The 16,644-nt window shown below is 41.5% G+C and overlaps 1 protein-coding gene and 1 long non-coding RNA gene across 3 annotated transcripts in view; one reads left to right on the forward strand and one right to left on the reverse strand.

The window, feature by feature from the left end:
• Positions 1–16,644, forward strand: part of si:dkey-110c1.10 (unconventional myosin-Vb) — a 28,753-nt gene that overhangs the window by 8,165 nt on the left and 3,944 nt on the right. The window contains exons 16-31 of one of the 2 annotated variants that reach the window (XR_009789444.1): positions 9,259–9,356; positions 9,423–9,509; positions 10,190–10,510; positions 10,699–10,855; positions 10,940–11,179; positions 11,938–12,153; positions 12,219–12,312; positions 12,382–12,530; positions 13,669–13,863; positions 13,990–14,090; positions 14,172–14,280; positions 14,500–14,596; positions 14,678–14,800; positions 15,016–15,113; positions 15,330–15,481; positions 16,251–16,340. Coding sequence is in view for 1 of the 2 variants with exons in the window: in XM_061779939.1 (XP_061635923.1) it covers positions 9,259–9,356; positions 9,423–9,509; positions 10,190–10,510; positions 10,699–10,855; positions 10,940–11,179; positions 11,938–12,153; positions 12,219–12,312; positions 12,382–12,530; positions 13,669–13,863; positions 13,990–14,090; positions 14,172–14,280; positions 14,500–14,596; positions 14,678–14,800; positions 15,330–15,481; positions 16,251–16,340 (2,229 nt within the window). In the remaining variant the exon portion in view is untranslated. The remainder of the gene's footprint in view (positions 1–9,258; positions 9,357–9,422; positions 9,510–10,189; positions 10,511–10,698; positions 10,856–10,939; positions 11,180–11,937; positions 12,154–12,218; positions 12,313–12,381; positions 12,531–13,668; positions 13,864–13,989; positions 14,091–14,171; positions 14,281–14,499; positions 14,597–14,677; positions 14,801–15,015; positions 15,114–15,329; positions 15,482–16,250; positions 16,341–16,644) is intronic. The other variant, XM_061779939.1, reaches the window with a different exon arrangement.
• On the reverse strand, positions 2,379–9,164 carry LOC133481057 (uncharacterized). The gene is made up of 2 exons (XR_009789445.1): positions 8,471–9,164; positions 2,379–2,639 (listed from the first exon to the last, which is right to left on the reverse strand). It is a non-coding gene; the product is annotated as an uncharacterized LOC133481057 (long non-coding RNA).

A 16,644-nucleotide genomic window follows, 5' to 3' on the forward strand; every position in this document is an offset into this window, starting at 1 on the left:
CAGACATAGTATTCTAAGCAATAAGACACAACACATAATATTGGATCAACACCTGTCCCGACCCGACCACATCCGATCACGTCCTTGGTCCAAGCGTCCTTCCATGGATGATGCTGAGTCTTCTTTTTGAAGGCGAAACATCTAAAATTGTCCATCATACTAATGCAAGCTAAGCAAATAAATGATAACTTCTATAATATATTTAACATTTCCCTCCTGTTTATCATGTATTTGCACAAATTCTCATATCATCTTACAGTCACTTCATTTCGATTTTTAACTGTAGAATCATTTTTATGAAACAAATACATTTACACTCAGAGTAAACCTGTCATATATGAATGTTGTAGTTTAAATATCGTAATCATCTGTATCAGGAAACAAATCAGTTAAAGCAAAATCATCATTATCATCATTTTCATCATTATCATCATACAGTAAGGGATACATAAGCTCCAGACGATTCTCCATGGGGGTTATGGCTGTGGTGATTAATTTACTGATTAATGACCGAATGCATGGGATACAACAACATCCACATAATGTCAGAATGGCTGCAAAAACAGCAATTGATATCAATATTGGTGAAATTAGGGTTTTATATCTACCAAAGACGTCCATCCAGCTGTCCCACAAAGAAGTGTCCACCCCAGAGTGGTTCTTCATCTTGTGATTGAGGGTCCGTAGACCATCGATGGCTCTGGTCAAGCTCCCATCCGAAGCAGTATTGTTTGGAATGTATGTACAACATTGTTCTCCAAACATACCGCAAACACCTCCCTCTCTTGCGAGGAGCATGTCGACAGCTATGCGGTTCTGGAACGTCATTAAAGAGGTAGCCTTGAGCTGCTCATGCACAGCTTCCAACCCACTCTGAGTCCAATTACCTAATCTCTGTACATTGAAGTGGATGTAGTTTATCCCATCAACATTTTTATTAATCGTACACCACCAGCATATGAAAGACTCAAATCCTCCTGCAACTTGGTCAGCCAATTTGTATTGATTTGGCACCCCACGAGGAACTCCTATGGCGTCTATGTATGTTGGATTATTTTGCCCCTGCCAGGACAAATCTCTTTTTTGTCTATGTTCTAGATTGGACAAAAACATTGGTGTCCTTTCCATTAAATTTTGAACAGGAATAGGGTATACTGACACATGCAATATCAAAGTAATAATAGCGCATAATCCAGATTTATCTTTAGGTAATCTATCAAACAGTCTATCATCTCCGCACCACCACCAGATGTCGCTCCGTGATATTGGCACAAAATTTGGTTTGACTTTTAAGATTACTTTACACTGTGTGTCGTTCAGTGGTCCTAATTTTTTTCCTTTATTAATCATGTTTATACAAGTGAAATTATTTGGTGCTACTAAAGTAGAAAACATTGGTTTGTGTTTATCTGCTTCTGTTACGGGATATATAGGATCCCATGATTTACACCTCTTTGTTGGTACAGTAGCGTTCATTAATGGAATAATACAATCTTGTGATATTTGTGCCGGAACTATGCGCAACAAAGGCCTGGGACCCATGCAAACTACACAATCTTTTCTCGTTACATTTGCTGCTTGTTCCACCAATAATAACCAATTATTATTTTGTCCTGAAACTCCTGTGACAACAAGAAACCAATCATCAGTAGTTATTTCGTTAATCGTTAAAATGTATCCACCTTTATTTGAAGTTTCTGATGGCATTTCTGGTTCGACATGGTTCCCATAACACAATGATACTTGGAAGTGGGGATCTTTTCCGCCAGTATATGCCCACAAGCTCACCGTCAAACACATTGGTTGATTTGATTCGTATTTCAATATTAAACTTATGGACCGTTTTGCTTAAATTAAATTTCTTTCTATGTTCTTTTGCTGTTCTTTTTGACCAACTGGACCAATCATAACCTGTTTCACCAATAAGGTCTTCCCATTTAAAGCCTATAGTTGCATACCAGTCATATCTATATCCCCAATTTTGCCCATTCTCTTGAGCGTCATTTGTGAGAGCCGCATATGGAATTATGATTAAAGCAGCTTGATTTTGGGGGGCACAAAATATTAAACCCTTTTGCCGTGTTTGGAGGCCATGCCCACAAACTTGATCATCAGTTGTACCCCTTTTGACACGAGTTAATGATCCAATTTTTGTTATTATTGGGTTTGTCATATTGGTCCAGTTGGTAGGTGATTTTTCATCAAAAAAATGGGTTCTATCATTTAGGGTGGGACGTCCCATGTACCACAAAAACAAAACCAACACCATAGTAGCCGAAATTACTACGTATCCACTTATCAAATGTCGTAACCAATGTGGGTGTGCCATTCTGCTGAGTTCTCACTAAACAGGTTGGTGTCTTTTTTCTTCACTGACCAGCAAGCGTTTTCAGAATCTACACATCTGCTCCCGCTCCGTTATCAGACTTTAGATCACCTTCCTTATTTGAGTACTCAGCTGAAATGACTCTTTTACAGTGTGTTAAATGAACCCACGTATTTCTTTCTGCTATTTTTAGGGCTGTTGGTGTTGTCAATAACACTTGATACGGTCCTTCCCACTTTGGTGAATGCCAGTGCTTCTTTTTGATGCTTCGAATTAGGACCCAGTCTCCCGGTCCAACCAACTTGGTTTCCTGCTGGGAAACATATTTACCTTTAGCAGATTCTTTTAAAACATTTTGTTTCTCTAACAACTTTCTCATGTAATCAGCTAAGTTTGTTTCGTCATCAAGTTCCCATTTTTGTTTAAATAACGGAAGTCTATAAGGTCTTCCAAACAACGCTTCGTAAGGTGTTAAACCTGTGGTGCTTGTAATGTTGATGTACATTTTAACGAGGTCAAGACACTGTGTCCATGACCTTCCTGTCTCTTCCATACATTTTTTCAGTCTATTTTTTATTGTCCCATTCATTCTTTCCACTAGACCTGCACTCTGAGGGTGGTAAGCACAATGGTTTTTTAAATTGATGTGGAACATGGTTCCTATTTTATTAATTATTTGGTTTACAAAATGAGTCCCATTGTCACTGTAAATGGTTTCAGGTATGCCATATCTTGGAATAATGTCTTTACATAGTGCTTTTGCCACCGTCAGAGCATCAGGTGATTTTGTTGGGAATAATTCGATCCATTTAGAAAATGCATCTATGATAACCAAGCAGTACTTCTTTCCTTCACTTTGACTTAATTCTATGTAATCCATGTGAATGCGTTGAAAAGGGTATGTAGGCACTGGGAATGTACCTCGAGTAGGTCGCAATTGCCCTTGCGGGTTATGTCGTGCACAGATCATGCATGCTCTACAATAATTCTTTGAATATAAATTGAAACCATAGGTTGTAAAGTGTCGATTTATCTGTGCCACCATCCCTCCAGTTGAGACATGTGATATTCCATGGCTCAATATCGCAGCCCATTTAAATAGGTTTTTTGGAAGTATTTGTTTCCCTTCTGTGCTAATGTAAATCTCATTTTGTAGTTTTGCACCTTGTTTTTCCCAATTATTGCGTTCTTGTTGTGGACTTTGTTGTTGCATATCTTTTAATGTTTGGTCATCTAATGTTTGTTGTTCAATCTGTTGTTTTAAACCTAAAAATGGTTTAAAGGCTGCTTCTCTCGCGGTTCTGTCAGCGAATGCGTTTCCTTTAGAAACCTTGTCTGTGCCTGATGTATGCGCAACACATTTACAAATTGCCACTTTTCGCGGATGTTGCACTGCCTGTAATAATTGTTTAAGTAATTCAGCATGAGTTACTGGCTTCCCTGTTGACGTAATCATTCCTCTGTTATCCCAATATTGCGCAAACACATGAACTGTGGAATAAGCATATTGGCTATCAGTATAGATTGTAACATCTTTATTTATCATTAGTTTGCATGCTTCGGTTAATGCTACTAATTCAGCAGCTTGGGCAGAGTAATGTGATGGTAGTGACTCAGCTTTTAGTATAATGGTATCAGTTACCACCGCGTATCCTGTTTTTGTCTTACCTAGTTCATCTTTTTTCGAAGAACCATCTACATATAGAACCTGTCCATTACTTAATGGTTGATCTTTCAAATCACATCTACATTTAGCAGTTTGTTCAGCCAATTCCTGACAATCATGCTGTGTGCCTTCATCAGGCAATGGTATTAGTGTTGCTGGATTTAAGGTTGTGCATCGCTCAACAGTCAAATGTGGTTGTGACAGCAAAATGGCCATGCAAGATAAATGCCTTGCAGGTGATAAAAATGCCATATTGGTTTGCAATAGTAGAGCAGACACTGTATGCGGCACTTTAAGAGTTAATGGATGAAATAACACTATTATGGAACTGCTTTCTATTGCCATTGAAGCTGCCACAACTGCTCTGACACAATGAGGTAATGCACATGTCACGTTGTCTAATTTAGTCGAAAAATAAGCTATTGGTCTTAGCTTATCACCGTATTGTTGTGTAAGTACGGAGGTCATGTAATAGTTTTTACAATCTACCATTTGAATGAATGGTTTATCATAATTTGGAAGGGCCAGTGCAGTGCTGGACACCAAATGTTGTTTAATGTCACAGAAGGCCTTTTCTGCCTCTGTATTCCATTGAATAGGTGATGTCATTTTAAGGTTTGTTTCATACATCAATTTTGACAATGGTGCAACAATTTCTGCATAGTTTGGAATCCATGCTCTACAATAATTTGTCAGACCTAAAAATGACATCATATGTTTCTTTGTCTGTGGTTTAGGGGCTTTTAAAACTATAGCTTTTCTGTCATCTAATATAGTCCTTCCTCCTTCACTTAAATTATGGCCTAGATATTTGACTTGTTTTTTACACCATTGTAATTTATTTTTGTTAACTTTATGTCCCTCTCCTGCTAGATGATGCAATAAGGCCAATGAATCTTTGATGCATGTGTCTTTATCTAGAGATGCCAGCAGCACGTCATCCACATAAAGTAAAATTTGGCTCCCTCCTGGGGGAGTGAATTTAGACATGCTTGTTTTCATTATTTGTGAATAAATGGTTGGACTTTCACAGTAACCTTGTGGCAATCTAGTAAATGTGTATTTTTTCCCTTCAAATGTGAATGCAAACCAAAATTGACTTTTCTTTTCTACTGGTATAGAAAAGAAAGCATTACTTATGTCTACCACTGTAAACACTTTAGCGCTTGGTTTCAATGAATTTAACAATGTGTGTGGATCTGGTACGCATGCTGCTCTCTGAATTACTGCAGAATTTACTGCCTGTAAATCTTGCACCATTCGCCAACCAATTGAAGGTGGGGCCTTTTTTACTGGAAAAATGGGTGTGTTACATGGTGAATCTGGACAATCCACTATAACTCCTGCCTTAATTAGTGCTTCAATTACTGGTTTGATTCCTTCATGTGCATCTGGTTTTAACGGATATTGACGAATCCCTGGTCTATATTCTGTTTTGGGTTTAATTTGTACTGGTAAAGCCCCTTTAATAAGGCCTATATCAAATGGTCCCGTGGACCATAATTCTTTGGGTACTTTTTTCAATGTTTCTTCATCAATTTCAGTGAGAATCATTTGGTCTAATCAAACAGGTTGCATGTGTTTCCCTTCATCAACCTGTATTGTCCAAAACACCGCCTTTCTAATTAGACCAGTTGATGCACTGTATTCCAGTTTGTTTTCTATTTGCTGCCAATCATCTATCTCTTGTCCTTGTTTTACTAATGTTCCCATATGTTTCCATTGTGACTCATAATCTTTGCACAACGAAACATGTGGGACACTTGTATTTTTATACAGTTCCTTTAATTTGTCTGGTAAAATAATTCCTGCCGCGACTTTTGCTTCATTATCTGAGTATAGATAATCTACAGTAATCTCATTAGGTGTCGCATGTCGTAACTTGTTTTCATATTCGAGGTCTGGCCCTTGTGTGTTATTGTACCACAGAATTATATGCAGCTGATCACATTGTTTTTTATCTTCAAATTCTGTGATAAGCTGCAAGGCTGCAGACACTAGGGCCTTCCCCATGTGTAACGGTGGTTTGTTTGTGATATCGATTGTGTAATAGAATGTATTTTCTTTGTTTTCCAGTGTTAAATAGAGGTCCTCTCTCTTTAATTCATGTTTTCGTTTCACTACAATATTTCCATTTGATGATGGAATGAGTACAAGTCCTAATTGGAATAAGCCATCTCTTCCCAACAAATTCACAGGGCACTCCGGGACCTCGAAAATGGGCATTCTACAAGTTTTTCCCTGTGGGTCTCTAATCCACACAGGCTCAAGTTCCATGGCAAAAGTAATTTGTCCATTTGCAGATCTCACTAGTGCCTTATGTCCCGATAATCTGGAACCTGGAATCTTTTCCCGACATGCAGTCCTACATGCCCCTGTATCGCAAAGAAATGTCATTTGTTTACCATTTACTGATAAAGTTATTTCAGGTTTTTCAGTGTCCAAACTCAGAATGTCCTGTAAATTGAAATCCACCTCCTCATTCTCTGTAATTTTTACACAGGAGGATTTGTTGAGTTGGGAAGCAGGCTGGCTTAGTCATGCAGTAGTTTGTCCGTATTCTCTCTTATTTTTATTAGGACAATCACGCGCAATGTGACCTTTGTTTCCACAGCACCAACAGATGTTCTTATCACAATAATTTCGATTTCTATCATTTCTTACTCTCCAACGGCCTCTGCCGCGTCCCCTAAAATTATCTCTTTCTCTGCCTTGATAGTATATTTCTGCTCTTTCGTCGAGGAAGGCATCAATTTTTTTTTTCTTCTTTTTCTCTAACATTCTCTCTGCGTGGAGGGCATGATTAACATATTCCTCCAGTGGGCCAGTTGCTAGGTTTATCCAATGTTTATCTACCCATCTGTTAATGTGTTCTTTTGAATTCGCATGTAAAGCATTTTTTAACTGCTGTTGGTAAGGGCCCTGAGGACTAGCATCCTCATTCAAGCCGCTGTTTGCTTTAAAACAAGCAGTCATTCTAACTCTATATTCTTCAAAAAGTTCGTCATCCTTTTGTTTCACCCTATTAATTTCCGTGTAATTTGCTCTTTTGCGGAACCTGGCTGTGGTTCTCTCTATCAAACCCCTAACTCTATATTGTAATTCTTTGTCATCATGTGGCATTATAACACCATGTTGCTTTGGGTCCCAATCCCCTCGGCAAAGATGCCAATCAGGTCCCATTGCCGTCATCCAAACTTGTTGAGTCTCAGTCCCATTTAAATGATAAGATTGTCTAAGATTTTCTATTTCCTCAACAAACTGGACAATGTCTACTTTGTAAGGTGTGATGCCGGCTACGGCCTTTTTCACATCCTCATTTGTCCAGGTCCTATAGACCAAAAGAGTTTCTCTGCGATCTTGTTGTACATTCGGATTTGCCACTTCAATCATCGGAAATAAATCCATATCTCCCTCGTCTGAGGTTATATTTGTTATTTTGGGAGTGGGAGAAAATGTTTCTCCCAAATTTCTAGACCAATTCATTTGTACCCCTCCCGATCGTAAAATTCGTTGTGTTTGTGCCTCTTGAGTTGGAGGATTTTCATGAGGTGGCAAAACCGGGTACAATGGTGCTGATGCTTTTGTTTCCTTACTTTTTTTACAACTTTCTTCAATTATCTTTTTCTCGCTTGTTCTTATTATTGGTCCTGTCTCGTCATCTTCCTGTCTTTGAAACAACATATTTTTATGTCTACCTTCCTGCTCTTTTTGTTCATTTGTTAAGTGTTTCTTATTCTCCCTTCCTTTTTCTCTTTTTGACGCCATGTTTAACCAGAAGAGTAAGTCGTCAAATCCATCTTTTTGTATTTGTGATATATCATTTTTGTGTCGACACTTTATTTCGTTTTGAAGTTTCACTATTTTTTGCGAATTTAGCTGGCCAGCAAAACCGTATTTGGTTATCCACGTGTTTAAATGTTCTATTTTGGAAGGGTTTTGGAGTTGAACATATTTCCAATCTTTACATGTTAGGCCTATTTTTGGATCCGGTTTATTGTTGTTATTTCCCATTTTTGTGAATTTGGAAGTCAGTTCATTTGCACCTAGAGTGACCTAAATACTGACTTTATTCAAAAATGACAGGGTGACAATTAATGTCTGAGTTTTGGTAATTCTCAAGCTTCTACCCTAATTGGGGCGGAGAATTCTTGCCTTTGCTTCCAAACTCAGTTGTCACTTACAATCCTGTCTTATAAATTCATACTTTTACACATACACACGATATTAATAACGTTTTTATAAACACACGAAAACACGGAAACACAGAAACACAGAAATACAGAAATACAGAAACACGGAATTTAAGTACGTACAGGACTCCGCCGTCCCCACGGATTTTATCGGATTCCGTCCTCCATCAACTTGCCAGGGACTAGTATTACACAAGGTTTATTCTGCCGCAGACTTCTTCGTCGCGCAATTCATTCACTCTTTTATTCCTTTTTCCTAAAAAATTTTTTTAAAATTTAACTCACCAAAGTCGTCTTCAATCCTTGGATTGTCGTCAACCTCCAGATCCCAGTTGAGAAGTCCGAAGACCAGTCCCGGAAAGGGTCTCAAATGCCGTGGCCACGGTCTCTTAACTGGATGTCGGCTCCACAACTGGAATCTTCGGGTGTGTTGACATCCGGCTCGAAGGACCAATTTATGTTGGATTAATCTTACCCAACATTATAATAGACACAAAAGGAATGAAGACGCTTGTTACTTTTTCTCATGAGGAGGGCGTATGGGAGATTGTTCAGATCACAGTCTCTCAACACGCTCTAAACAATCCCCCCCCCTCGCTCCTGCATTTATTTGAAATAGGAGGGATTTACAATCATAATGTTCTAAGCAATAAGACACAACACAGAATATTTGATAATAAGAGGGTTTTTTCCCAGACATAGTATTTTAAGCAATAAGACACAACACATAATATTTGATATTATTCTAAGTAATAAGACACAACACAAAATATTTGATAATAAGAGGGTTTTTCCCCAGACATAGTATTCTAAGCAATAAGACACAACACATAATATTGGATCAACACCTGTCCCGACCCGACCACATCCGATCACGTCCTTGGTCCAAGCGTCCTTCCATGGATGATGCTGAGTCTTCTTTTTGAAGGCGAAACATCTAAAATTGTCCATCATACTAATGCAAGCTAAGCAAATAAATGATAACTTCTATAATATATTTAACACACTTCTTCCACTCCCTGCTTCAGTGTCCCGAGACCTTTGTCTTTTTCACCAAATGTCCCTTTTTTCAGTTCCGTCAGTCTTTGCAGATGCTGATGGACACTCTGAACAGCACCACGCCTCACTACGTACGCTGTATCAAACCCAACGACCTCAAGGAGCCCTTTATGTGAGTCTTTAATTCAAAGTCATCATTGAAGGCTTTCCTCAAAACTGAACACTGTTTTCTTGTTAGGTTCGACCCGAAGAGGACTGTGCAGCAGCTGAGGGCATGCGGAGTGCTGGAGACCATCCGAATCAGTGCAGCCGGTTTTCCATCCAGGTAATCAGTTCTTCGTCCTTTGCTAAAACAAATAAGCCCCTTAGAACTAGAGTGGGCCTTCTCCACTTTTTGTCATTTTGCATCAGATTGATTTAAAGTTTTATGGTTGCAATACGGCGGCACGGTGGCCGACTGGTTAGAGCGTCAGCCTCACAGTTCTGAGGAGCGGGGTTCAATCCCCGGTCCCGCCTGTGTGGAGTTTGCATGTTCTCCCCGTGCCTGCGTGGGTTTTCTCCGGGCACTCCGGTTTCCTCCCACATCCCAAAAACATGCATTAATTGGAGACTCTAAATTGCCCGTAGGTGTGACTGTGAGTGCGAATGGTTGTTTGTTTGTATGTGCCCTGCGATTGGCTGGCAACCAGTTCAGGGTGTACCCCGCCTCCTGTCCGATGATAGCTGGGATAGGCTCCAGCACTCCCGCGACCCTAGTGAGGAGAAGCGGCTCAGAAAATGGATGGATGGATGGATGGTTGCAATACAATCTGGGGCATTTACTGTGTGTCTTGGCAATGATGACTTTTTTCTGGATAGTTGTTTTTGCCGCAATCTTGTTTTTGCTCACATTTTGTTTATTAACAAATTGCTAAAATGTATCCAAATTGTACCACTTTTGCAGCCTTCAACTTTGGAGTTTCCATGTTACAAAGTGTTAGTAAAACCTTTGTATTACTTCCCCAGATGGACGTATGAGGAGTTCTTCTTCAGGTATCGCGTTCTGCTTCGAGGGTCCCAGCGCTGGGAGGAGGCTGGGCTCGCATGCCGGCAGACCTTGCCTCAGCTCATCCCTGACCCGGACCAGTATGCCTTCGGAAAGACCAAAGTCTTTTTCCGGGCCGGGCAGTTGGCTCTTCTGGAGAGGTTGAGAGCTGAGAGACTGCGAGCGGCGGCCGTGATCCTTCAGAGTTGGGTCAGAGGTTGGCTGGCTCGGATTCACTACAGCAGAACCCTCGAGGCTACCGTCACCATACAAAGATACTGGCGAGGAACTCTGGCTCGGCGGTGAGCCCGTATTGCTTTTTGTTTTTGTCTTTTTTTCTAAGAGGCAGCACGGTAGTCTACTCATTTGCAGTTCTGCCTCATCGTTTAGAGGTTCAGATTCCTGTGCTCCAACTCACCCGTGACCCTTATTTTTTTTTTCTAAAACAAAAGCTCATGGGCACTCTTGATTGAATTTCATCATCTTGCAGTTTGGCTCAGACCCTACGCTACGCCAGGGCTGCTTTGGTAATCCAGAAGACGTACCGCATGCTGGTGGACAGACACATATTCCTCCTGGTCCGACAAGCTGCAGTCACCATCCAGGCCTATGTCAGAGGCACGCTGACCCGTCATCAGTACCGACTGGTTAGTGTGCTGTAATCCTTTGACTTCCTGGTTCAAACGCGAAGATGGAGTGCTCTAATCGGAAAACATGTTGTTTTTGCTCAGCTGGTGGCCGAGCGAGCCGCCACGCTGCTCCAGGCAATAGTGCGAGGGTGGTTGGCGAGGACGACCTTCACGAGGTTCCGAGCAGCCGTGGTGTTCGCACAGTGTTGCGTACGTCGTAAGGCGGCCAGAAAGGAGCTGCTGAAGCTCAAGACTGAAGCCCGCTCAGTGGAGAGGTACCGAGAGCTCAACAAAGGCATGGAGGTCAAACTGATGCAGCTGCAGATGAGAGCAGACCAGGAGGTGCGTCATATTGTGGTGTGAACAAAGGAAGTTGCATAATAGAATCATTTAGCTGTCATTTTTAAGAAGAGAACAGATATTTGGCTATAGTCATCGCAGTGAGTTCAACCAAACGTTGTTTTTTTTTTGTATGACTGATGTCTGTCCCAAAACTATTGCGCTGTGGTCTAGTGTCAAACTGCCAGCTACAGCTTCAGGTTAAGGTGGGGTAAGGGCTAGTAGTTGGGCACTAGGTTAGGGTAATGCCAGGGTTGGTGTCAAGGGGCCTGTTTGGGTTATGGTTAGTATTTGCGTCTGGGATAGGTGTAAGGTTAATATTGGGTTCATAGTTGGGGTTAGGCGGCACGGTGGACGACTGGTTAGAGTGTCAGCCTCACAGTTCTGAGGACCGGGGTTCAATCCCCGGCCCCGCATGTGTGGAGTTTGCATGTTCTCCCGTGCCTGCGTGGGTTTTTGTCGGGCACTTCGGTTTCCTCCCACATCCCAAAAAACATGCATGGTAGGTTAATTGAAAACTCTAAATTGCCCGTAGGTGCGAATGATTGTTTGTTTGTATGTGCCCTGCGAGTGGCTGGCAACCAGTTCAGGGTTTACCCCGCCTCCTGCCCGATGATAGCTGGAATGGGCTCCAGCATGCCCTTGACCCTAGTGAGGACAAGCGGCTCAGAAAATGGATGGATGGGATGTATAGTTGGGGTTAGGAATGGCAATTAATGACTTTCACATGTCTTGTATGTTGAAAATAACGATGTGTCCAGGCCAGAGACTGCGCAGCCCTTAAAGAGAGCCTGCATGCCGAGCGAGAGGTCGCCGGCGCTGAACTGGCCTCCCTGAGGGCGAAAATGGAGAAACTAGAAGCACGTCACAAGCAGGTCACTCCTTCTCCTGCTTGTTCCGTCGTGAGCCAGGTGGTGGAGCAAGAGCGGAGGCGTGCAGAGGAGAAGGCTGCCCAGGAGCTCAAACAGCTGACACAAGTAATTGTAATTTTGTTTTTGGACTGAAATTATGCATAACTTTGAAGTGTTTATAACTCTTATAGGAGGTGGAGACGCTGCAGAGAGAAAAGGCGTCACTCAGTGGTGAAACGGAGCGTCTCACTGCATACCTGCTCCAGCAGAAACAAGAACAAGAAGGTTTAACTTGTAACTTTGACTGCGCTGTCTTCTTTCTCTCACACTTTCCAACTTGTCGTCCACGTGCAGCTCTTGTGCAACAAGCGGTGACTGAGGCCACAGTGGCTTTGAGGGCGGAGCTTGACGAGGAGAGGAGGAAGCATCAGGGCCTGCTGCGGGAGTTCACCCGGCTGGAGCAACGATATGACAACCTGAGGGAGATGAGTCAGCTGACTGAGGTTCACAACCAGCACAAAAACTACTTGAAAAGCCACACACACTCATTTTTATTATCTGCAGGGTGAGCTGAGGGACAAGCTTTAACACCAAATCTGTCGCAATTACTGTATACATCAATTTCTTTCTCATATGATTGCTGAGAAAAGCATTCCCACACATAGTGTTGTACGTAAAGAAATTACACATACTGTATGTATTTTAACCTAGACGTATATAAAATAAGAAATCTATAAATAAAAATGAAAGACATTTTATTTGTTTTGTTATATACAGTATAATTGGTTATGTAATGTGTGGATATTGAGAAAAATAAACAGGAAAGCAATTGTCTGTATACTATGATATTATTTAATCAATAAAATGTAAATATGTATACTTTTAAAATGATAAAATATGACAAAATAAATTAATTGTATTTTAATATACTTATTATTGCATAAATGCTGAAACACAAATTAACAGTGATAGTATTTTGCATGAAAATATTTTTAAATGAAACACAAAAACATAAAATGGCATACAAATGTGAAAGTATATTATTAAACTTTTGTTGTAAATAAAATATATTTATTCCCACTATTGAAAATAAAGGAATTATTTACCCTATGTGAATATATAGGCTATAATAAAAGGATAAACATTTTAACATTTAAAAAATATGGACTTGAAGAAAGTAGGTCATCAGAATTTGAATTTCTGACACCTTTTTTTTCTTTTTCTTTTTACAATCATAAGGTTCAGTGTACAATATGCACTTTAAAATAATAAAAAAATTAGTATCCGATTCAGCTTTATTGTCAGTTTTATTTCGAGCATTCAGTTTAACATTTAGCTGCAAATTGAAAGTAACAAATTCAACATCAAAATGCCACTTGCCGGTCACCAGGGAAAAGCCAGGCAAAAGCTATCGGAGCAAATTTTTATTTGAGTACGCTGAATACTAAACACTGAACTTTGACATTTTTAAAGTGAATATTGTTTTACTGAATTTTTTTTTTATAGAAATTTGATGGTTAAAAAATAATCTGTGTTATTAATTCAAGAACTAATGCAGATGTATACTTCCACATTCCTTCAAATCATTTTTTTGTTATTGAAGCTGAGCAGTCACCGAATGTGCTTAATGTCGCCACGCAGGGCACAAGGGGCCTCCGGAGATCCGATTCCACGCTAAACTCAGAGCCTCTGTCCCCCTCACCTCAATCCCTCACCCCGCTCTCCCTCTCCCCCTTCCCGTCTGCCTTCCCGTCTCCAGAGGAGGTGCGGCGTGTCAGCGTGACGTCTCCCTCCGTGGAGGGAAGATTCTCCGAGTGGAGTTTGGAAACGCCAATGGTTTGGGACCAGTTTGTTTTCTTGTGCGGCACGCTTCCATCGTCGTTCAAACTGTACTCTGACAAAATGTTCATCTTGTTAGAACCGCCACTTTCTATTTCGCTCAGCATTGCTCCATGCTTGCAGGAGCAGCTGATGGACAAGATGGGCTTGACCAAAGAGGCCGCGGTCAAGCTGGAAGGAGAAGACCTGGCCCACGCTTACGACGCAGTACGGGTGGCCAACAAGTGAGTCTGCACTCATTCATCGCCGCTCCTGATCGTATAGTGCAAGGACTAAGTGGAAGGGTTATTTTGTGTCCTTTGGAGATTTTTGGAGAGCCAGTTGGTAAGTCAGCGCAGTCAGTGGGAGGAGGAAGTGGAAAGGCTGAGGTGTCAGCTGGTTCGAGTTAGCTCGGGCTCCTCTTCTCATCAACAGGTAGCCTCTTCTTTTTAAAATCTATCCATTTTCTATACCGCTTGTTCTAATTCAGGCGAGCTGGAGCCTATCCCAACTGACTTTTAAACTACTGCAGATAATGAGCCACACGCTGCTTCACCAAATCTAGACATTATCAAGACATCATGATCTGATCATAGGATTATTGTAGGGTTATATATTATAATCCATGCTACGCCACTGCTTTTGTGTGTGAAGGAGCTTCTGGATGCCCGTGAGCAGGAGTGTGCAAGGCTGAGGAAGGAACTGAAGGAACTTCGGAACACCGTCACACTCCGGCGATTCCTCACTCAAGGTGAAAAATCCTTCTTTGGATGTTTGCACTTATAAAAAAAACACTAAATGTTTCTGATATATTTTTTTTCCTCCTTTCCAGTTTTCCCATCAGCGTTTCCCGCCGAGAGTCCTTCTTCACCGCAGCAGAAAGCACCCGCAGTGGCCGGCCTGCTGGAATGCAGGAGACGAGATGAGAGCAAACTCATCAGGAATCTCATCAGTGGTGAACCTTTCTGTTGTGTTACTGTAATAAACATTGCGACAAATCAAAAGTCATTTTTAGTTTTATTCTTGCAAGGAACCAGCAAAAAAAAAAACGAGAATAGAGGAACTTGTGAATCACAAACCACGATTAAGCGGGGGTTCACTTTATTTGTAATGGAAATTGACCAGAACAGGCTGCTACATATGATCAGATGATAATGTATTTGTCCATAGACTTGGTGAAGCAGCATGTGGCTCATTACCCAAGATTATTTTTGTCATCCCTTGTTCCAAGTGACTGTAAACAATTGTACGAGGCGACCCATGTTGAGGTTAGTCAGAAGACCTTGAAGAATAAAGAATACAACTAAAAAGACAACTCTTGGTGTTTCAGTATATATTACAGTATTATAGAAAATATTGCCACACATATATTTCTTTAAACTAGAAGCCTCTCATAATTACAGTACAGAACGTGCACTGGTACTGCCCGACTAATGTAACCTGGTTCTATTGACACGGCTTTCTCTCTCTCTTTTTGGGTCCAGATGTGCGAGCAGATGTGGGCGTGTTGCTTGCGCCCGGGCTGGCGGCCAGCGTGCTCTTCCTGTGTGTTCGGCAGGCGGACAGCAGGGGGGATCAAAGCAGTGCTTTGTCGGTGTGTCGCTCCACTGTCGCTGCTATGAAGACGGCGCTGAAGGTAATCTGAGCTGATTTGTCGAGCATTGACACACTGGACAAAACATTAGGTATACCTCATCCAATCCATGCATCCATTTTCTATAGCACTTGTCCTCAATAGGGTCGGAGGTGAGCTGGAGTCTATCCCAGCTGACTCTGGGCAAGAGGCGGGTTACACCCTGGACTGGTCATCGGCCAATCGCACATATCGACAAACAATTACTCACACTCACATTCACACTTGTGGACAATTTAGAGACTACAATGAACCAAACATGCATGTTTTTGGAAAAGTGGGAAGAAGCCAGGGCGGCACGGTGGACGACTGGTTAAAGCGTGTGCCTCACAGTTCTGAGGAATGACATTAGGTTCAATAGGTTCAATCCCCGGCCCCGCCTGTTTGGAGTTTGCATGTTCACCCCGTTCCTGCGTGGGTTTTCTCCGGGCACTCCGGTTTCCTCCCATCTTCCAAAAACATGCATGGTAGGTTAATTGAAGACTCTAAATTGCCCATAGGTGTGAATGAGAGTGTGAATAGTTGTTTGTTTGTATGTGCCCTGCGATTGGCTGGCAACCAGTTCAGGGTGTACCCGGCCTCCGATGATAGCTGGGATAGGCTCCAGCACGCCCGTGACCCTAGTGAGGAGAAGCAGCTCAGAAAATGGATGGATGGATGGAAGAAGCCAGACCACCTGGAGAAAACCCACGCAAGCACAAGCTCCAATATATAGAAATGCTCATCTTTGAGAGATATTAATGTAATGATATTGTACTGTTTTTCTTTGCAGAAACACAACAGTGATTTAGAAATGACTGCTTTGTGGCTGAAAAACATCAGTCTGTTCCACGACCTGCTGACTCAGCACAACTCCAAACAGGTGAGAAGCACATGTAACGAGGGGAATATGAACATGCTAGCGCTCAACATTATGAGGGCAAGTCAGGGATATAATTCAGGATTACCTCTCACACACACTACTGAAACGCTCGTTCGCACTGCTGAAACACTGTCACACACTACTGAAAGGCTGGCACTTGCACTAGTGAAACACTCTCATACACACAAAAGAAATGGTTTTATACATACTACTAAATCACTCTCATACACACCACTGAAATGCTCTCATACACATACACTTTCATACACACTACTGAAATGCTCTCATACACAATACTGTGTGT

Source organism: Phyllopteryx taeniolatus, chromosome 7 (genome assembly GCF_024500385.1).
Source record: "Phyllopteryx taeniolatus isolate TA_2022b chromosome 7, UOR_Ptae_1.2, whole genome shotgun sequence".
Lineage (NCBI taxonomy): Eukaryota > Metazoa > Chordata > Actinopteri > Syngnathiformes > Syngnathidae > Phyllopteryx > Phyllopteryx taeniolatus.